This window comes from Magallana gigas, chromosome 6 (assembly GCF_963853765.1).
Source record: "Magallana gigas chromosome 6, xbMagGiga1.1, whole genome shotgun sequence".
NCBI lineage: Eukaryota > Metazoa > Mollusca > Bivalvia > Ostreida > Ostreidae > Magallana > Magallana gigas.
Genome location: NC_088858.1, coordinates 21,067,624 through 21,091,138, shown reverse-complemented (window position 1 = coordinate 21,091,138; position 23,515 = coordinate 21,067,624). Strand labels below are relative to the sequence as shown.

At 33.0% G+C, this 23,515-nt stretch overlaps 1 protein-coding gene across 3 annotated transcripts in view; it reads left to right on the top strand.

Moving 5' to 3' along the window:
• The window catches only part of LOC105329357 (uncharacterized), a 162,452-nt gene that overhangs the window by 137,600 nt on the left and 1,337 nt on the right, over positions 1-23,515 (top strand). Inside the window, exons 16-36 of one of the 3 annotated variants that reach the window (XR_010714491.1) lie at positions 7,548-7,706; positions 8,772-8,909; positions 9,128-9,226; positions 9,372-9,466; positions 9,578-9,781; positions 10,037-10,108; positions 11,155-11,260; positions 11,356-11,493; positions 11,846-11,909; positions 12,082-12,220; positions 12,392-12,444; positions 12,590-12,698; positions 12,801-12,904; positions 13,034-13,136; positions 13,332-13,509; positions 13,689-13,758; positions 14,556-14,622; positions 14,835-14,920; positions 15,102-15,228; positions 15,317-15,358; positions 15,562-15,699. Coding sequence is in view for 1 of the 3 variants with exons in the window: in XM_066086599.1 (XP_065942671.1) it covers positions 15,562-15,699; positions 15,819-15,923; positions 16,054-16,113 (303 nt within the window). In the remaining 2 variants the exon portion in view is untranslated. Of the gene's footprint in view, positions 1-7,547; positions 7,707-8,771; positions 8,910-9,127; positions 9,227-9,371; positions 9,467-9,577; positions 9,782-10,036; positions 10,109-11,154; positions 11,261-11,355; positions 11,494-11,845; positions 11,910-12,081; positions 12,221-12,391; positions 12,445-12,589; positions 12,699-12,800; positions 12,905-13,033; positions 13,137-13,331; positions 13,510-13,688; positions 13,759-14,555; positions 14,623-14,834; positions 14,921-15,101; positions 15,229-15,316; positions 15,359-15,561; positions 15,700-15,818; positions 15,924-16,053; positions 16,114-23,515 lie in introns of those variants that run through there. The other 2 variants (XR_010714492.1, XM_066086599.1) reach the window with 2 other exon arrangements.

Sequence of the window (23,515 nt, the reverse complement as noted above, 5' to 3'; positions counted from 1 at the left end):
TTAAAAACAAAATGTGTAAGTTTTCATTCAAATCGTGTCTAAGTCCCTTTAAATGTGATAGAATTGTTAGTTAAAATGTTTAAAAGCGACCTTCACCGCCAACGCATAATATTCATTCCCCACATCTCATACAGTTTCCTTATTTGGTGTTTTGTGTGTATATGACGACGAAGTGGTAACTTTGCACCACGCATCCTCATGACTGGATTTTATCCGGATGTGTTATGTTGTAGTATAAGTGCACAGATCTTTGATGTTCATGTATGGATCTTTAGACAGCTACTTACTAAGTGCATGTATTATTTAATGTAATTGTAAATTTTGACGGGGGGCTTGAGGGATAAGGACAGAAACATTTAATTAACGTCTGAAACATATCTCTTTTTATATATTCTTTCTTGTTGATAGAAGGAATAATAAAAAACAATAAATTTTGAAATGCACACAAATTTTTTAAAGTTCAATTGTTTACTACGCTTACACCTTGGCACAATTAATAAATCAACTGACACTCTATCAACTCTACCTTTGATTGCTAATGATACGAATTCTTCGTAATTGATAACAACGCCAAAGGTGGTATTTACTCATGTAAAATATTATGAAACAAGCCCCCTCCCATGGAAAAGTTCATTCAAAAAGATAAATATAATAGATCGAAAATTTTAATTATACATTTCTATCATTCGGCGGCGATATATCAAGTTAAAAATATATTTCTGTAAATCATGCATTTGAATTTTAAGGTCAAATTAATTTATCATTATTCTATTTCTATAAAGCATTGTGGAGATAAAATCATCCGGCGATGTTTTTTCCACGAAATACTTGTTATCCGTCACATACCGGAAAATCCATGTAAAATTCGCATAAAAAAAACTTTTAAATTTTCCGAACACGTTTCATACGGTTCTTATATGCCTTGTTCGATACGATACGTTTTCCATACGATACGATACGTTTCTTGCACGATACGATACGTTTTTAGTAGGATACCAGAGTCGCATGCTTCTCATGCGCTTTTTAGGTGCAGTAGTGCGTTTCAAGATCTGTATCATTTACGATTGTTACTCATCATTGTATGTGTCCAAAATGCAAAGTCTTCAAAACATGTCATTGATATAAAATTAGAAATAAACAGAAAAACACTGCTCTCTAGTTTTTTGCGCTATATTTAATTTGTATCATACAAATTCAAACATCAACATATACATTGTAACTTAATTGTTCATAAAGCTAAACCTAGTTGATATCGGAGTCTGGAGTTATCAACTAAACACTAACGTCTTTTTTTATTGTGCTCTGCTAAGCTAATAGATATCGAGCTTGTGAAAGAAAATATTTTTGAAATGTTGCTGAACATTATTGCCTTTTTTGAAAGAAAATACGTCACAATTATGTATTGATTCAATTACTCGTATGGTGGTGAAATGCATATTATGCATATTATTTGATATTCAATTCTGCTTTGCAAGCATAAGATAATACATATGGTAAAGGTCGTTCCTTATCAAAGAGAGTAAATGTAACTTTGATCAAATGAAATAAGATATCTCGTAGACAAATTTTAAAATTTGTGTATTCCTATTCTTTAAAGAATTTATTTAAAAGAAATACAGAAACACTTGTTTAGAGTAAAGAAAAAATGGTAACTGTTGAAATCAAATATGTTTTATATCAAAGGTATGTTTTCCAACAGAAAAAAATGTAAATTTTTAAATATATTCTGAACTATTAGTTGTCTGCAAAGGAAGCCGTTTAAAAACTGTATACTTATACTTTAACAGAATAATGAAGCGACTTTAAAAAGCATTACACTATTTGTCTTCCGTTGTGTAAATCACGGAAGTCAATTTGATAAAACATAACATCGTTACTTGGCAAAAGACCGATACTTAAGGAAGGATATCTTATAAAACAATGCATATCTTGTCATATTCTAAATAACCTAGCTTGCATTTGATAGTGGTTATTTTTGCCTTTTCCTGGAATTAAATAAAAGTGGACAGTATTAATATGAGTTTCTATTACAGAAACCGGCTACCAACCATGCATTTCCAATTCTTTTTCGTAGTAGCATTATCTTCCATAATGTTATCTACCACAGTTACTGGTTTTCCGCTCTGTCAGTTTTATCGTTTTGGCTCGGCTGTAGGAGACAGAAGTTTACTTGCCAATGATGATAACTCTACTCCTAGTATTGATGTATCGGTACCTTTTCAGTTCTTTGGGTCATCATACAGTTCCATCTATGTAAGTATGTTATGCTCATCATGTTATAATATGTAAAAGGAATTAATAACAACTAAAGTTAAAGAACAATTGATTTCAACAGTTCAAAATCAAGTATCGTAACATAATAAATAATTAAATCCATCTGAATAATCATCCAATTACAAACCTTAACCTTCGTTATCGGTATAACTCGCTAAATACCTTGAAACACTCTTCATATGGAAATTTAATCCATGTTTTCATTCAGGTCAATAACAACGGCTACGTTACATTTGATCCCACATTGGCGGAGTATACCGCACAAGCCTTTCCTATAAAAGGATCATATAAAATGATTGCTGCATTTTGGACGGACATAGATACTGCTCGGGGAGGGTCTCTGTGGTATCGAACAACAACAGATTCAACCACTTCACAAAACGGAACAAACACTGTACGTACTGTATTTCCTAGCTTTGGTACCTTTTCTGCAACATGGATGATGATCGTCACTTGGAATGACGTGGCTGCATATGGCTGTTCTGATACCGGTGCAATCAATTGTCAGCAGGTACGATAAAATTAACTCATTGCAATTGTTAATGATAGTTTCTTTTGTTTGAATTTCTTCAGTTATAAATTTATGTTTTTAATTTTGTACAAACATATTCAGTGTACACGAAATCAGCAATTAACATCTACAACAAAAATGATAATACATGTTGTTGATTATATCACCATTGAATTTTTTTCAGAGAAACACATTCCAGCTCGTTTTAATCTCAAACGGAGTTCATTCATTTGCTGTATTCATGTATAATGTAACTAACTGGACAAAGAATGCTGAGGTAAATGAATAGATCTTAATATTTCTAACATTATTCTGAGTTACACATAAATAATGGGTTTGTGAAGATTATTTTAAGGACGTTGGATCCTGCGATCAAAAGTATTAAAGTTTCTTTCTGAAGTATTTTTTAAAAAATCCACACACATAGCTTAACCAAAATTCAAAACAAACTTTTTAGGGCAATATGCTTCATTTGGCACTACGATGTATTTGATATGACCTTTCTGCACTGAAAGTGCAGATTGCACATAAATCGCTTTCCCCTCTATATATTATTATCAGAATGAACCATGGCATCAAATACAAATCTATATTATTCAAAATAAATAAAATTAAAATAATCATATATAAAATGTTACAACTTCTTCACCTAATTAATATTTTGACCTTTTTGCACTGATAAAACGCTATTTCTATCCATTACCAATTCAACATGTAATGAAATTATTTTTCTCAAATTATGATAAACTTGTCAGAAAAAATATAAAATTTTAGACAATAAATCAAAAGGTATGGGTCTATAATGTAAAATTTGAGGTATGGCATCAAATAAGCTGATTTTATGCAAAAATTGGGATTCATTTTTCCTTGACTTTAATGAAATATAAGTTAAATTTGCCAATATATGTCGATAAAAATATTGAAAAATTGTAAAATTGTGTTTTTGTAACAAAATGAAGATTACCTTATGCACAAATTATCTGGAAATTTTGTTTACACAGAAAAAGAGGAAGCTAAAGTGACGGTACTCTAAAACAACTGAGTTATGAAAAATGTTCTTTTTCTTCTTAAAAATCTTCCGCCACAAAATATAGTCCCATACTAAACTCTGTAAATATTTTATTTTTTCTTTTACTATTTTATATAAGATAGTTTAATTGGCATTATAAAATTTGAATGTTTGAGTAGAATCAATATATGATGCATTATTTCTAAAAAAAAAAAAAAAAAGAGGTGACCCAAAATGGCTACCCAAAAACAGAGAAACGAACCTCTTTAAGAAGGAAGTTCTTTGGTTTACATTAAAATTAATGTTCTTCGAATTCTTTTATATACCAAATGTTTCCATGAACAAAGAGAAAATGAGGAACGTCTTATTTGCATGGAGTAATTGACAATCATCATTATGAAAGAATAAAAAAGCTTTTAGCAAAGCATTACTATCTGTAAAAGTGACATTACTGAAAGCTTCAACCTGTATTTGACATAACTGTAACTTTCCCTTTTTCGATATATTTTTGCGGGTTGTTTTCGTAGGCTGGGTACAATGCCGGTGATGGAATACATTACTATTCCGTTCCTGGATCTATGACAGATAGTATGTTAAATCTCCCTCAAGCATCGAACGTTGGTGTACCTGGCCAGTTTGTCTTCAGGGTGGATAAGAAAACGACTGATGGTGAGTACATCTCTAACCAGTTTGTTTTCAAGGATAGAAAACCGAAAGATAACTATTCCAAATTATTGCGTATTGAATATTTTATTTTTATTTTCTTAGTGCTTGGCGTTAATTTATTCTACTATACGAACATGTAGAAAGTAAAAATGTGAAAAAATTGTGTTCCAAATATAAGTGTGAAAAGGAAGACTGAATAATATCAGTCTGTGTTTATCAAAAACTCATAATATAATTGACAAAATGCAAATAAAATGGTAAAAGTATAATATGAATAATTACTTTTAATAAATATTGTAATAATTTTGAATATGGCTGTATCAGTTCACCTTGTATGTATGGAAACTGTTTCAACGAATATCTTCATTATGTGTGTGTATGTGAACCAGGGTACACGGGAGTTAACTGTGAAATAGGAAAGTAATTCATTTCTTTTGTTTTTGTTACCGTCTAATCCTTTTTCTGTATAATAAAATGGAATCAATGATTTTTTTTATTCCTACTTAACATGACATGGACGTATTCTCTAACTACGTCTTCCATTTGTATTTAATGAACATGGGCAAATAAGATGACAAACATGCTTACATGTTAAATTGTATACTACAATATTCAAATGCTACGTTTCTCCAATGAAAATTTGCATTGTTATTTTGTTAGAAAACTTGAGGGAAAATCTAACTACAGTTGGTTTGGTTGTTTTAACAAACACAAAGAAACTAAATATTAGTCAAAAGTTTTTGATGTGTCAAATCCTTTCAAACGTTAAAATCAAGAAATAGAGAATGTAGAAAATGTGGAATAGTAGGGCAATTTTGAAATGATGTTTGACGAAGCAAAAACTAAATTTATGTATATAATAGTTCTGCATTCTTATTTCCATGTCTCATACATATAGGGATTTATTAAAACAATCGGTGCCCCTGAAAAGGAGTTTAAAAAGTCTCAAATGTGATAAGGTTAAGGGTTTTTTTCATCTTTACGATTGTAACAATTATAATTTGATATCATCGATCATACTATATTCCTTAAATAAGGGTAAGTATGATATTCTAACAAAAAAAAAAGAATTTGTTATAATTACATATATGGCGAAAGAGTTTAAAATCCAAAAAAGATATCTTCTAAAAAAAATAGGTTTTAGTAATGGTGGGTCAAACAGGAATTATATTGATATATGACTTTTTATGGTTTTAAGTGAGATTTAACAATTTTTTCGAAGAGGTCGGTTTGTGTTTTGAAATGTTTTGATTTTTTTCATTGTTTTTGTTATCTAGATATCTAGGAATTTATAATAAGTTTTAAAGTGAAAAACTATGTTACTTTTAACATCGTTAATGTTGGTAATTCAGAAGAATATTCGTTCGTTTCACCAGGGTATGTATAATATTTAGTCACATTCTTTATTTTAAACAACAATATCTAAGTTAAACATGCAGATGTTGATCACTGCCTTCTAAATTTTTACCACAGACCTTGTCTATTATTAACAATGTTACTGCGTGGCTTGGTTTGAAAGAAAAAAGTTGTGAAAAAAATCAGATATACGTAAGCTTCTCTACTTCGTTCAAACAGTAAAAAAACGTATTTGCAGACAGAGAATGATTCATATTATAAACATTTGTTAAATACCGAGTTTGATCAAGATTTATCCAAGTCAAAGGGAAGTTGTATTAACTTTCGGATCGTTTATTTTTGAACCAAGCTTATTTTACAGGGCTAACAAGGAAGGACATATAATCTAAGTTACATTTATTTTTGCAGAATAACACATTGAAACGTTTTGCATTTTAACAAATATCTTAAAAAATCAGACCTAGACCAATAACAAACATTACAAAAAAACCAGAGACAATTTTCTTTTCAATAAGTAAGTTTGTAAGCTTAAAAAAAAGGTTCTTAAATATTACGACTAGATTAGCAGAATAAGAACTTCTAAATTTCAATTCAATATAAATGTTTAAAATTACCTCCGTTGTAATTTATTTGAAACACTGCATATTCTAATCAAAAATATTTCATATTTAATATTCTAAATGAGATTAACTATGAAGTAATGTGTGTAAGGTGTAAATGTAAATCTCGGTAAAATCGGTAAAAAGAAAAACTAAAGTTGTATCGGAATGCTTTGTATTGAGCAATGCATATAACTGATGAGAGTCACCAAAATTCTAGGAGTAAATTTTGCCTTAAAATCAATACAAAAGAAACTTTTTGAAAGTCAATTAAGACGCCAATGCGTTAATCAATTATGAAAAAATGCAAGTACACAGAACTTTGTAATCAATGGTTCCTTTACAGTTATGAATCATATATGTCGGCCACTATTTTGGAGAGATATCCCCATTTCTAAGATTCTACGAAAAATTCTTTCTCTTGAAGTTTGAATTGAGTGAATTTCAATTGTTTTCTTCCTTAGTTATACCACAAATCCTCACCTTTGAAAGCAACAGCTCAGTACTGCGTGAAGGAAAGTCTGCCTGGTTGAATTTAGAGTTAAGAAGAAATACAATGTACGAAGTTCAATGGTTTCATAGTGGATATTTGATTAGTAATTCAACAAGAAGATACAAACTGACGTCATTTGAAACACAAACAAACACTTCTTTACACACCTTGCAAATTAATGACGTTTTAAAAAGAGATGAAGGTATTTTAAAAATGTGAAATGCGTCTAAATTTTTTCTGTAATGTAGTTTAATACGTACACATATTGAGTTGATGTGTTTATTATTTGTATCATTTTAGGAGAATGGAAAATCATAGTGAAAAATAGTGTTATGGATATATCCAGCCATTTGAATCTTACAGGTAAAATATTTTTTTAAGTGAATGTTTGAAATAAAAAATGACTTGTTCTAAAGTTTAAAATAAAACTAGTTAACATTTTATTGCTTTTAACCACTTTGGTAGAACAAATAAAAGGGGTATATCTTACATTGCTTTTTGTATGGTTAAAAAATGTTATGAGAAAAAAAGTATTAATTTTCCATATCTTGTGAATCAATGAATTAAAAAATGTTAGAACGCTAAGGATATCATTTTGAATTTTTAAGTTTATGCATTTACTCTTCCATTTTTAACTAGTTATTCCTAGATTGTTGCTTATTATGACACCACAGTACGACTTTTCTATTATGATGGGTGAGAAAATTAATCTTCAATGTACAGTCAGTAACCCCGAGTCATTGCGAGATGCTGCTAATGGAAGTCTCGTGATGACTAAAGATGGCACTGTGTTATCAGGTATTTGCAAAATGAGATATTTTCTTATTTTATTAATACTTCAATTACCGCTCACGAAAAAAAAACGTTCCAGTTGCCTGACGTACCCAGAGGATTTATTACCATCGCCATTTTTGTCCGTCGTCGTGTGTTGTTTATATTGCGTAGGTCTGCAACCGTTCGATTGGCTATACATGTACATGTACTTCTTGGCCACAGTTGATTAATATCGAAATGTACAAGATAAAGAAAATAAAAAAAAACAGCAACCAAAAACAATTTTAGTGATTTGATTTATTTAGGTTAAAGATGTGAAAAAATGATAAAATTTACCTTTTTCTCTATTACAAAATATGTGGCATTCAGAGCACATAATAATGGTGAACAAGAAAACTCAACAGATGTTTTGAAATTATAATTAATTATTCAGGAGTTCTGCAGCTTGAACGAGTGTCTTCGGTTACGTTGGGGGGGGGGGGGGGGGAATAAAAACGTGATTATAATGAGCACGTTGTTTCTTCATGATGATATGTAAAATTAATTGATAGCATATGGTTTATTATTCCATGGTAAAGGTTATCATCATGACCAAACCTTTTTCTCGCCTTAACTTTATTCCAAACATGATAAATATGATTATCAGCCGATTGTATTTTAATTGCTAGTATCTTGATAGAGGACTGTATGCCAGAGCTAAATAAATGACAATGAACTGAAACTTTTACAAATCTCTAGAATTACCGTTTTATTTTAAATCAAGCGGAATGACAAATTTGATAAGATCCAGGACAGTGCAACTCTATTATTGCACACATCCACAGTGACCCCAGCACAAACAATTGCAACTCCCACCACAACTTCCCATATATTTGCAAAATATCATTAATCCCGTACATGCAGGTATTCCAACATTATATTTATCTTTCTATCTATTTATCAAGGCCAATAAAGCTAGAATAGTATTATCACCATTAAGAGCATCCCTCACCTGGCTGTAGAATACTCAAATGACCCTAGGCTCTTCTCTTTTTTTCAACTGAAGGAGCCTTTAGTGTGATTTTATACTATTGTAAGATAACCTTGTAGGTCTTATAAGTTCAAACTTGTCAACAACATGGACCAAAACTACAGCAATGGAAGATGATACTGGTAGATACACATGTACACATTCCAGCTACCAGGACCCTATGTATGTTTCTGTGAATGTTACTGTCTTTAAACCAGGTAATTCTGCGTTTTATTTCATTGGAAAAACCGAATTTAATGCAAAACTATCGTGCATATATTTAATTAGGAAATGTGGTTTTTAATTTTTCTTTTTTAGGATTAATCTAGTGAACATTAGACAATTCTAGCTTCAATCATTCAACCGGCGAATTAAATGACCTTTTCCATTTTTCATAAAATAACGCATGAAAAAAATGTTTTAATGATTTCTGTAGAACAAAAGAGATGTGAAAGCGAATGGTCAGATGGAATACTATGGAACACTACACTTGCAAACACAACGAAAGAGGAACCCTGTCCTTCCAAACAGAAAGGTCGCAATGTTTGCTATTCATACAATAAATATTGAATTTTTTAGCTTTCGGTCTAGTTACTTGGTGGACGTGATTTTTAAACGCGCACTTGGTCTAGTAATTAAAGTAGACATATATTTGATAGCTAATTGTACATTTAATTTAGGAATGGCAACAAGATATTGTACACAACTTGGAGTGTGGGAATCTCCAAGTTTTATCAAATGCACTACTGAAGCTTTCATTATAGCTTTATCGCAGGTAATAATTATAAAATGTAAATTTGAATCTGTTTTTTATTTGATTGTTATCAATATTATAATATCAGTATTAGCAGATATAAGTTAATATATAAGCCTTTTACTTAAACAGATTGATGAAATAATAGAAGATGGACTGGACGGATTGGAAAACACTGAAAAAGTTCAGGAAGTAATCAACGACACTCTAAAATTGATGAAAAACCTAACATCGTCGACCTTTGAACTTAGTGCTGGGGATCTGAGCGCCTCTCTGGACGTTTTAGACAAAATTGTCAACGTCACAAATTCTACAGGGTCAGCAATCGAAACAGAGGTCATAGTCTAATATTACTACGTGTATGATTTTATCTATATTTTTTTTATTCAGTGTGAATTGAAAGTTTAAAATCTCATCGATGTTCAATCACAATTTAGATAGAGAAAGTCAAATGTATAGTTTATGCACCAGATATAAACTCTTTCTGCTGTTATATGTAGATTGATGCCAAATATATCTTTTTTTTTATTTTCATTTACTGTAAAGAATACATGTACATTACTTTTTAAAATTGTATTTATCTATCTAAAGGTGTTTTATGCTGTAATTGACAATGTTTTATCAACAAATAACACAAAATCGTGGGCGGCTGTAAGTGAAAAGGTAAATGCAGATTTGATATCCATACCATTAGTTTTCTTCTATACATATGTTAAATGTTATTTAAAAATTTTAGTGTTTAAGAAAACCATGTATTGATAAGAATTTATTTTACTTTTACGAATGTTGTGCCCCTTTAAATATGTTGGTTATGCTACTAGATTTTTTGAAAATGCTTTAAAATTTCGATTAGCTTTCAACACCAGTTATTTAGATTTAGCTCGCCTGATCTGAAAGACCAAGTTTGTTTTTTCTGATCATTTTTTTTGTTCTGTCAATCTGTCCTTCTTTTTAACATTTTCACCCCCCCCCACCCCCTTAAAACCGCTCAGACGTTTTCAAACGAATTATTCTTGAGAGAAAGGGATGAAAGTTTTTATTTTGAGGAAAGATCATCCCTTCTTTTAAGGGGAGACATTTAAGATTCATGGTATTATTAAAAAAAATCTTATTCTTAAAAAAAAAAACCTACTGTAGATTCCTTATTTTGGCGGGCGAATACTTAGTTCCGCTTTTCAACTGGTTTTTTTATTATTATTATTTAATCGCAAGAATATTTAATCGCGACTGCCAAAATTTTTTCATAGTTTCAACTAGTTAATAGATTTCCAAAAAAAATTATAATACGCTAGATGTGCTTCTCGCTGATCTTTGCGTTTACAAAAATTCCCTGAAATTCTTAGTTGTTTTTGATTAAATTTGGTTCAAATCATGCTTCCCGGAGATAGGGCATGATCACAATAAAGGGTTCATTTTGACTTAGGAATTCTAGGAAAACATTTTACTTACAAAAATTAATAATGGGAAATGTTAATACCTTTTCTTTAATAGGAAACTTCGGACACTTCGAAGGTTTTCAGACTAGATGGAGTGTTTCACAGTATAAATCTTGGGATTTTTTCATTCATTGAATAATAAATCGTATAAAACGTGAAATATTTATGAACATCCAAAAATTTAAGAAAATGTTATGCATAAATATATTAAATAAATTTTAAATACATCATTTGTCACCTCTTTTAGTGTTTTGATTATTTTTTTTGTCTTAGACGGATAAAGACGCAAGCTCCATTCTGAAGAATATGGATCGCATTAGTGAGATTGTGATTCAAAGCGGCAATATTACGGCATCCCAATTCAGTGGCTTAAATTTCGGTAATCTTGCAAGAAGTATTATTATCTGATAGATTTTTATTTTTCTTCGGAATGTTTTTTTCAGGTTAACTAGTCTTTTTTTCCCTTTCGTCTAGAGCTAACTGTAAACAAAACGAACTTAGATGAAAATGGAATATGTTTCCCCGATGTATCACCATGCAACACGACTAAAATCAAAGAACAAAATCCGACTTTTCTTGAACTACCAAAACAAAACATGGAAGCAGAAAGTGGTATATCTTAAAAAGTTTAACTATTTAGAAACATTCGAGGTGGTTTAACTATGATTTGAACATGCATTCTCGTTGTCTAGAATAAAAACGTAGATATACCACCTAGCATTTTCTCATACTACATGTGAACTAGTAGACGATGAAGTTATTCCCCCAAAATAGAACTAGATAATGTTTATTGCATGATTATCTAATGTATTTTTGTAAATCAGCTTTTTCGTATAAATATAAACATTTACTCTTGAACAAAGCATTTGAAAACTTTCATTTGCAACATAATTTGCTTGTTTGCTATATGAAATATAATATTTGAGATTGAATTAAAACATTATATTATTTTTATTTTGCATAGCCATAAACTATGTTGCTGTTGTATATAAAACAATGTCAGATATTTTGCCATCCGCTTCAGATAGGTAAGTCTAGTATGCTTTAATATGTCCATCATGTATGTCAGTTTCAAATCTATAACAAGCTAGATTTTAAGTATATATATATATATATATATATATATATATATATATATATATATATATATATATATATATATATATATACGTGGTTATACTTTTTAAAAAAAAAAAACAGCGGTCAGAATGGAGGGAATTCAGTGCAGAAATCGAAGAAAGCAACATTTGTCAATTCTCAGATACTCTCTCTTACCACGCAAAAAGACTTAGGAGAATTGGATCCAAACCTGACTTTAACATTTCGGCACATAACAAATGTAAGACAACAATACAATACGTTTTATGTTGGCAAAAGCCATGCAATCGGTGTGTTTGTCTTTCTGTTCAATTAAGTATAATACAAGGGGCCAGTTTTTTTTTTGTATAACCAGTGATTAATTTTTGTTTAAAAATGTATTTTATTTTTCCTTTTGCAATGTTTTCATTAGAATGAATTTACTAAAATCGAAGCAAGTTGCGTATCTTGGGATTTTACCATTAGGTAGGCAATTCAACAATTCCTACTGTAATAGTTTTGTGCATATCGCTCAGCATTTACATGTAATATTTTTCTTTAACTTGAAATAAACGACTGTATTAAATATTCTAATTATGAATTGAAAATAACATCCTTCTGATTATACAAGCAAATGGACAAAAGAAGGATGTTACGTCATACAAAGTGGTCAAAAGAAAACAGTCTGCCAATGTAGCCACCTTACCAATTTTGCCATTTTAATGAGACCGTATTCTCCTGTAAGATATATATATATTTTTTTAATCTGAATCATCAAAATATGAAACATTTAAATAGAACATATTTAATTACATCATTTATATCTTTGATTTGCTGTTTAGGTGACAGAAGATCAACCATTGTTAAAAACAATGTCTTTGGTTGGGGTGATTCTCTCCATATCATTTACAGCTTTTACATTTATTATCTACATGATTACGTGGAGGTATGGGGGTTTTAATGATGTTTTGTTTATTATCATACATGCAGAAACATTTACCTACTCGGTAACATTAAATCATTTTAATAGAATTTAAACACCAAATAAATAGTGATATTTTATTTCCATATTCAGATATATCAAAAGTGACCAAAACATCATCATGATGAATCTCTGTGGATCGCTTATTCTTTCCTATGTGATATTTATATCAGCTGTTGAACAGAAAAGTAATGAGGTAATTCATTACGTATATTCCGTTGTTATAGTTTGGATTAAGTGAGTTATACTCGCTTTGAAGACAGATACGTAAACGGACTTGGTAATTTGAAAAATAAAAAATAAGGTGTAAAAATAAGACATGTTATCAAAAATATCTTTGCAGCTTTTGAGAGAATTATATCTTTGTTATAAGGAAAGTAATTTTTTTTAGGCTGCGTGCATTGCAATCACTTCAGTTATCCACTACCTTTTCCTGGTCACATTCTTTAGTATGCTAGGAATGGGTGTATATTACTTTATGAGTATAACAGTCACCTACTATGCGATGTATGTGGCAAACAACTTTAAGTCTAAATCTAGAGTCCAGTGGTTCTTGTTAGCAATATGGGGTAAGTAACAAATTCATATTCACCTTCATTCTAAAATCAATAAGACTATTTAAATTGTTTTCAAAGTTTATAACCTTGAAATAAATAATATAATTTCGAAGTAACATCGATTGATTGTTAGCAGACTTGCAACATGAAATACATAAACATGTTCTGACATTTCAAACATTAAACTACAGGTATCCCTTTCCTTATTACAACAACAACTCTTGGAACGTTTTGGGGAGAAGGTTATCACCTAGAATCTTAGTATGTTATATTCATAAGACTTTTAAAGACTTTTACAGTGATATAAAAAAAATCAATAAATCATCCCCTCCTATTATTTATTATGTCATTAACCAAATTCATTATAGTAAAACCTGCATGGTCCAAAAGCTGCATGGTCCGAATTTGGGCTATTACAGTATCAAATGATTTTCAATGCAAACCAGTTATTGTAGACAGTTATAGACTTTAGCCAATTTACACTAGCAGAATTGATCTCCTTTCAAAGTTACAATGTAGAATTAGTCGAAGTAAACGAAAATAACTTCTTTATGGGCATACAAGAAACCAAACAAAAATACATTATGGTAATATTTAGGAAAGTTAACCGCTTGATTTCGTTCCCCGAAAGGTTGGGTTAACTCAACCCGGATGTTATGCATTGATTGTAAACGAAACAAACTACATAAATAATAGTGAACAACATGTACACAGGTTTATTTTTTGATTTCCAGAACACTACCTATATTTAGACTTTATGAAAAGCGACTTTTAAGTCGTAATAAAATAATCCCTGCTTCGACGTCAAGTGCAAATTTAATATGAGGCGAAATAACTCGATACTCCTTTCATGTCGTTTGTTTTGTTAAAAAATCATGTACATTATTTTTCATTTTTTTTTTCATTTGGCTTACTTGACCGGAAAAACTACTGCAATGTCTTATCTCATATACATACATATTTAGCTTAACCATCGTTGAAAAGCGTACATAAAATGTGATATAAAAGCAGCTTCAAAGTTCGAAAATGGATTTTAACTTATTAGTTTGTCTGTTTAGTTGCTGGCTGAGCATCGAAAGTGGCTCTCTCTATATGTTTATCATTCCAGTCTGTCTCATATGCGTGGTAAGTATTACGTCTTTTTTATTAATGACACACTTAATTAAATTGATAGTTATCATAATGAAAGCGTTAATAATTATTAATATTTTTCGTATTACATAGAAATATCAATGTTTCATATGATAAATTCGTACTTACCTGCAACAAAATACAGGATTCAAAAAATAACTCTTGTATGTGCTGCTGTTTTAACATTTTTTTTTATCTCCTATCAGTTAAACATACTGATAATTGTCTCACTGGTAAGAGTACTGTGTGCTTCAAGCGCAATGATGAAGTCTTCACTGCAGAAAAAGGCAACGTGAGTCAACCCAATCATCAACTTTACATATATATGTAATATTAATTATATTAGTTATTGAGTTAGATAAAGAATGGGTTTTTTGCAACTGAAAAAACAGCAATAAATAAAAGTATGTTATTTGGAAAGTTATCGACATTGAGGTCTTTTATAAAATTGTTATATTGTTTTGATCCGATAGATCCGGTCTGCGATCACTTGGAACGCTACTACCAGTGCTAGGGGTCACCTGGTTATTCGGAATTCTGGCCGTTAACGAAAATGCAGATGTTTTTCAGTAAATTTTTGTCATTGCAAATTCACTACAGGCAAGACTTTTTCACAAGATATATTTATAATAGCTGTTTAGATTAATAGCTAATAAATGTTCTTCTATTATTTTTAATTCTTTTTCAGGGTTTTTTCATATTTGTTTCGCATGTATTGTTAAACAAAAAGGTAAGAGTACGAGCATTTAGATCGACTGCGAGATAAATGATATTGATTATGATTACTGCAAAAAAAATTCCGTTTATACTTTATTTAAATTATTTTTAATAATAATTGTCTAAATATATACATATAGAGAATAAAAATTGGTAAATTTTATCAATAACAGCATAATCATCATCACATAAAAAAATATGCTTACTGCTTACCAGGTAATACAAGGTTTAAGGAACAGATACCCAGTCATCAGTTCTCTTAAAAGTAAAGCTGAACACGGCAAACCGGAAGCTGATTCTGCTTCCCAAAGTCAGTCGACTTCTAAATCTAATTCAGCGTTGGTGACAACAAAGGTGGGGGGAAACGTTATCAACATGCTTTTAAAAAAAGTATTGTACTCTTGAATATAGAGTTTGGAATAAATACTTATTCCCAAGTAGCAATTATCAAGCTTTTCGACTTTCTTTTTCAGAAAAAGAGTATATTTCAAAGAATTCTTGATAGTAAAGAAGAGAATTTGGATTTGACAGAAAGAACAATATCTACTGATATTCATTCAAGTGTTTCCCACGAAAAAGTAGGTTAATGTTATTAATTTTTTAACGCACGCTTTATTCAAACCATTACTGGTATTTTGATTAGCTTGACAATGATTATTTAATTTTATTTTTATTATATTTACATACATTACTTGCATTTTATTTCAGAACTCTGCCGTGCCTGAGAATAAATCTACTAATCTCACGGTAACACTTTTAGCAGAGGAGGTATGCATCACATATTATATTCTGAGAAACATTTTCATTATACCTAATTAACAAATTATTCCAAAGGCGTTGCCCTTGTGATCCTTCTGTTGTTATTCTTTAGACTTTTGAAATCATAAGTCAGTTGGAGTTTTATGATATTTATTAAGCACTGTAATCGTATAGTGGTATAAAAGCAATATATGATCAATCTGCTATCAGTCTAAAATCTATCTCCTAATTATTAATCAAATCATAAGTATATAAATCAGTGAAATAAAATAATCAATTGTTAGAACATCCTTTCGGGTCACAGTTCATAAGTGACTTATAACGAAGTCCATTGTTAAAGGTTAATTACAATTAAGAGTCTTGCATCCGTTGACCGCTTTCCAAAGTCCAATCATCATCGAGAGTTTTATTCTTCCTGGTCATTCCGCTAACACCACGAGTTCTAAATACGCAGTTGTCCCTGTCGGTCAATGACCTTTAACATTGTTCACTATACACTTATTTCGTATCGAGTGCACAAGAAGCTAATGACTAATTAACGTAAAGCAGAATACAATCATAAAATTATATTTCATATATATACGGCTATCTGGTTACATACGTCCCCCTAACAAAAGAAATATCCCCGAGGGAGATTTCTTTCGCCAGGTGCCCGGTGTGAGAAATTATCCTTTAAACTCTTCTAGGTCAGATGAACTTCCTGGTGACACACCAGTCTGAACATCTATGTTGAGAGGTTGAATGAAGTGACCAATTTCCTATACCGGCTTGAGACACAATAATAGTCTGTCAACAAACATGTATACTTCACTCATGACAATATATAATTGTTTAGCAATTCATGCAAAAGTCAGTAATAATCATATATACTTTTGACAACAATATTAATCAATACAAAATAATCAAAATCAAATATAATCGCAATTAAATGCAATCAGAATTGTCCAATGTCCAACGTTCCACACAGGTAACATATAAAGTCCATTATAAAATGTTAATTCAAGCATAAGCGCCGCTAGAATTATAATAAAATACATAAGCATATATAAAGGTTACACAGTCCAGCGTACATAAAAGTTACACTAAAGTTATCGGTTTCACACAATTGTATCCATTTCGAATAATCGGAACGATAATCAAGAAAACGTTGTGTAATTCGGATTCGAAGAATTCCATTCGCAGTTATCAGCACACCACATTTGATTTCAAATATGACATTACATAATTATTTCAAAAACATTTTACATTTTTCACAAATTTTAACATACTGAATACACAACTTTCATAAGCACACCACGGCACTTCCTGCGCGGATGGCGAGTTTGCTCCTCGCGGAACATCGACTGCGTTCCTCTATTTCTTAGACATCAACGCCCTTTCTGCAAGGTATTCGCGTGCCAAGTCCGGGTCCGGTCCATAGCGTTCAGGCCTCGGATAATCGGAGTTCCTATTCTCTCCGGTCAACTGGTATGCTAGTTCTTCAGTGATTGGTCCAATAGCGTGAGCGTCTGCAATTGATCGTCGTGGTTTTCCATAACGGCGAGGTCTCTTTGGGGTTGTAGTGTCCTTTACTATGGGGTTCATTTCAATAGTCTCTTGGGAATTTCGTTGATCAGGATTAACACCAGACAAATTGTCTCTGCCAGAACTTTCCTCATCCCTGTCACCACCCCTTTTTCGACAACCCGACCAGCAACCACGGCACTTATATCCTAACTTTTTGATAGTTTTACGTTTCATAATACAAATTCCAAATACAATCATTATTGCCAAAATCAAAAATACATAAAACCAAAGACTTCCCACCCAAGGTAATGATTCCATAGATTGTAGCTCATTGTTTAATGGCAATTCCGCCATTAGTGTGTCCATAGGGAAACCTTAATATCCTTTAATTTATCGGGAATCTTAATGTGTCCCATTCCCGGAATTTTGATGTTAAGGGGATCCCAAAGTGTGTATGTGTTTATGCCATCAATAAAATTTTGAAAGGAGTCCGACATATTAAATTGACTTTCTCGATTATAGTAAGGAGGAAGTAATTATGAACCATGAAAACCAGAACAACCTTGTCCAAACTCAAGACGTTTATCTTTACATTTATTATTTTATCAGTAATTTTAAATTTCTAACAACGACAAAGTTTTACGGTTTCTTTACATAATCGCGGGTTCCGATATTTCAAACGTATTACGTCCGCGGTATTTCATTATCAGTCAAAATGTCAAAGGTGTCACACTATCGTACCTATTCCAAAAGCGAGCAATATATACAAAGCAAACTTACTCATTATTATTTATTTTTACAACACATTATACCAATGATTTAATCACGTCAGCCATAATGGCAAGACAATTTTCCACATGCTGTTGTTGGCCAACAGCTATACTCTTACGAGGTTTAGGGACTGGTTTACGCGGTTTGGGGATTTGTTTACGGGTGAAGCCTAGACCTACTTTAGAATTTATTTCACCAATTTCCATATCCTCGTCTAAGGGTAAAGCTGGGGTATTTAAAGGTATCTCATAATTTTGATCATGATATTCACTTTGTTCTGACTCAGGGTTCTCATCCGATTCCGACTCAACAGTCTGTTCATGCTCGTCCTTACTTGGTCGACCATCCATGATCTGTTTAGCTCTTATGCGTCTCTGAAGTTCAGCTAAGGGTATATCTTCTTCGTCTGAAGAATTTTCTCTCTCTTGTTGTTTAAACCGAATAGCTCTTTCTAATGGCTCTGGCTGCAACTCGCCATCATCTTCCGAAGATGATTCCTCCTCAGGTGGTACCACATAATTGGTTTTTCTCAGAGTTCTTCCACCTTCTTCAATATCTTGTGAGAGGGGCCAGTGCGAAATATCTGCCAATCTCAATTGCCGTGCATGGCACTTGGTGATAGATCCAGTTAATTGATCCTTCACCACAAAACTGACTGGTCCTTTCTGTTCAATAATTCGGTAATAGGGGAGCCACTTTTTATCTAGTTTGTTTTGTCTCCTGTTGTTCTTGAGATAGACTGGGTCTCCTACCTGGAAATCTTCATCTTTGCTCTTCTTATCAGCCTGGGCTTTCTGTTTCTTCTTGGCTTCTTTCATATTTCGATGTACTAGCATAAACGCCTTGTGCTGTTCTTGAAGGGCGATTTTATGTTGATCTTCTCCTGCATATCTTCGACGAGGTTTCAGTAAAGTATCAAGAGGTAATACAACGTCTCTATTGTACATCAGGTAGTATGGGGAAAACTTTGAAGATTCATTCGGGTGAAATCGAATAGCTGCCAATGTTTGGTTAAGATGTATATCCCATGTTTGGGCATTGTCTGTTATCTTCTTAGCCATTACGTCATGAAGAGTGCGGTGGAATCTCTCTACTTTGCCGTTGCCTTGAGGACTGTAGTAAGATGTTGTGATGTGGTTAATGTTTAGTTCTTTCAAGGTTTCTTGTACCTTTTGATTTACATTCTCTGTTCCATTGTCTGTGAGAATTTGAAGAGGACAGCCATATCTGGGGTATATTTCTTCCAATATAAGGTGCACTATATTGTCAGCTGACTTGTCAGGAACGGGGAAGGCTTCCGGCCATCCCGAGTAAATGTCAATGAAAGAAACTATATACTTGTTTCCTGTCATTGAAGTTGGATATGGTCCTGACAAATCGAGTCCTACCTTAGCCATTGGAAAAGGTGGTATGTCTGTCTCTTGAAGTGGAGGTTGAGTTCTCTTATTGCTCCTCGTTTGGCATATTACGCATCCTTCTATATAAGAATATAACCTCTTGTATAAGTTTGGCATATAATATTTTTGTCTGATTACATCATACGTTTTGTCCACTCCCATATGTCCAAGTCCATCATGGTATTGTTGTACTACCAAAAGTTCTAACTCACGTGGTATATACAAGCGCAGTCTCGGACCTTCAGAATCTCCATCTGAAAGATAGTACATTAAGCCATCTATTTCAAGAAACTTCTTTTCTTCGGTCGCCGTTGCTTTTCCTTTAGTCAACCTATTCCTCAGCTTTTTGATCTGCTCATCATTTTGTTGGCTCTCCTTTATGTTTATTTCTTCCGGTAAGTCGATGAAAGGCTTGAGCAATTCGTCCTGCTGTTTAACTTCGCACCGGGCTAATCTTTTGGGTGAGAAAGCATTTGAGTTTAGTACGTTTACTTCAAAGAAATTGTCTTTAACATCCGGTTCATCACATTCAGATTTTTCTTCCGCTTCATCATCAGAGATAGTGGACGGTAACCTGGATAAAAGATCTGCACAGCAATTGAACCTTCCTTCTATGTACTCTACCTTGCAGTTATATCCAGCGATACTCAAAGCCCATAATTGAATCTTTTTATTTTGCATAGGGGATTCTAAAATATATTTGAGCGGTTTGTGATCTGTCCGTATAGTAAATTCAGCACTGTGAAGGTAATGGTCCAGCTTCTGGAGGGCATAGTGGATTGCAAATGCCTCCTTTTCTATGGTTGACCATTTCACCTGGGTTTTACTCAGCTTGTGGGATAGATAGTATATCGGCTTATCTTCTCCTTCGTCAGTCTTTTGGGTGAGGCAAGCTCCTATACAATTGTCGCTGGCATCGGTGTACAAGATGTATGGCTTATTAGTATCTGGATAAGCTAATAAAGGCACTACTGTTAACCTCTCTTTAAGGAAGTCAAACGCTTCTTGACAGCATGATGTCCACTTGAATCTGGCATACTTCCTGGTTAAGTCGATCAATGGTTCCGCAATTTGTGAGAAATTTGGTATAAATCTTCTATAATAACTGCACATACCTATAAAACCACGGACTTCTCTAACTGTAGTGGGGGCTGGTAATTTCTTAATGGCTTCCACTTTCTTCGGATCCGGTTTGACGCCATGTTCATTGATAATAAAACCAAGATATTCAGTCTGCTCTTTGAAGAAGCTACACTTCTTTAACTTCAGTTTTAGTCCATGCGTCCTAAGACGATCAAACACTTCCTGGATATGATGGAGGTGATCTTCCGGTGTTTCTGAGAATATGAGTATGTCGTCCAGGTATGCAATAGAAAACTCCTCTTGTCCTTGTAGAACGATGTTCATGAGTTCTTGGAAGACTGCTGGGGCATTACTTAATCCAAATGGCATCCTATTAAATTGAAACAATCCCTTGTGGCATGCAAAAGCTGTCTTTTCTTTACTTGACTCTTCTAATTTTACCTGCCAATATCCACTCTTTAAATCTAGTGCAGTGAAGTACCTGGCCTTACCGAGCAAACAAAGAATGTCATCAATCAATGGTAATGGGAATGATACTGGTCTCACTATCTTGTTTAAACTTCGAAAGTCTACGCACATCCGGTCTGATCCGTCCTTTTTCTTTACTACTACCAGAGGAAATGACCAAGGCGACTGTGATCTTTCAATAATCCTTGCGCTCATCATCTCCTTTATGGCCTTGTCGATTATCTGTCTTTTATTGAGGGGAACTCGATATGGTCTGTTCTTTATTGGTTGATGATCTCCAGTTTCTATCTTCATTTTGACGGTGTCGGTCACTCCAAGGTCGCTGTCCTTTTTAGCAAATAAGTCATTGTTTTTCCTCACAAGTCTTTGGATGGAATGTTCGAATCTTTCAGGAACATCAATCTTTTCTTCATTGTCCTGTTGGGTTTGGATTTCCGAGATTTCTTTTGGTCTTAATGCGGTGACACGTCCTACAATGTAGCCTTTAGGGATTTTGTAACTTTTGTTGGTTTGATTAACGAAGATCATGGGAATTTTTCTGTCTCTTCGGACAACACAAACTGAGTCTTTTAAATATAGTCCGGGGTCCTCCATAATACAATTATTGTCTATACTGTTCACTTCCACTAAGTCTTTATCTTCAAGGGGAAAATTATTGTTCACTTTTCCATAAAATACAGTCACAGTATTTGGTTTCACCATAAGTTTCTTAGGTGTTCTTACGATCGTTGAAATGTGTAGATCCTCCTTTAATTCCGCATAAGCCCTGCCATCAATGCGCATGAGTCCAAGATCGAAGTATAAACGGACATTGTTTTTCTTGAGCCAATCACGACCGAGAATCAGGTTTCGGTTGAGTCCCTTTGTCACAAAAAGTTTATGGTCTAAAGTTAACCCTGCAATCTTAAATGAAATAGTTACATACCCTAACGCAATTAAAGAATTACCATTTGCAGCTTGAAGACAAGGAATATCATTTTTACACAATTTGGGGCGGGGGAACAAATTATCATACATTTTTTTACTAATCAAAGATACGGCCGCGCCAGTATCTACTAGCGCTCTGAATTTATTTTTTCCAATCTTTAATAAACAGCTACTGGGGTTGTTTGTAAAATTAATTTCAAATGTAGGTCTTTTATGAAAGTTCTTCCTTCGGGCTTCAACGAAGGAAGAACATCTTAGTTTTCCTGATTTTGTTTATCAAAAGTTGCGCGACGGGTCCAGATTTTGGGTGATCTCCTATCATTTTGGTCTTTAAAATCACGTGATCGATCTTGACGATCAGCTGACCTACCTCTGTTTTGCTGCGTTCTGGAAAACCTGCGTTTGCTCCAGCAATCTGCACGCAAATGTCCTATTCTACCACAATTCCAACACTCAATCGGTGGGCGGGGGCTTTGCTCAACATAATGCACAGACTGAGTATTATGAAGTCGTTTATTTAATTGAGGGCGGGGCCTAACCTGGGGTTTATTTAGTGGACAGAATCTGGCCCTATGACCAATTTTCATACACTTAAAACAACCTTTGTTCCTCGTGTGGTCAACCTCCATGGGTTCTTCCTGTCTATTGTCTGTCGAGGACAAGTTAACCAATCTTTCACTTAATAAAGGCGTTGTACTGTCAAACCTTGAAACAGTCTGTCTATTGTCATTCGGCGTAGTACTTATTATACTTGACCCCCTTATAGCTAGTCTTTGTCTTAAATTTTGTTCGCGCATTGCTAACTGAATTGCTGACTCCAAGTCTTTGGGGTTTTCTCTAAGGATTTTCATCCTGAGATAGTCAAAGGTCAGACCGTCACAGAATATGTCTACAAGTTGTTGTTGGACTAAGGGATCTTTTAATTTGTCTTTACTATACGCGTCTTCCGCGATTTGCAACAACCGTTCCGCGAATAACTGTACACTTTCGTTTGAATTTTGCCGCGTCCTGCGCATTACTGCTAACGCGTGTTGTGAGTCGGTGATCTCCGCGAATCTGTTTTTTAAGGATTCTTTTAAATCGTTCCACGACGGCATTTCTTCCGACGCGTCTGTTTCGTCCAAATATCTTTTGATAAAGTCCCCTACCGAACCTTTACTCGTAATATACGCGAGCATGGGGATTTCATGACCCTGTTTCCCAGACAATAAAGCATATTTTTCAATTTCCTTTATCCACTGCTTGTATTTACTAGCATC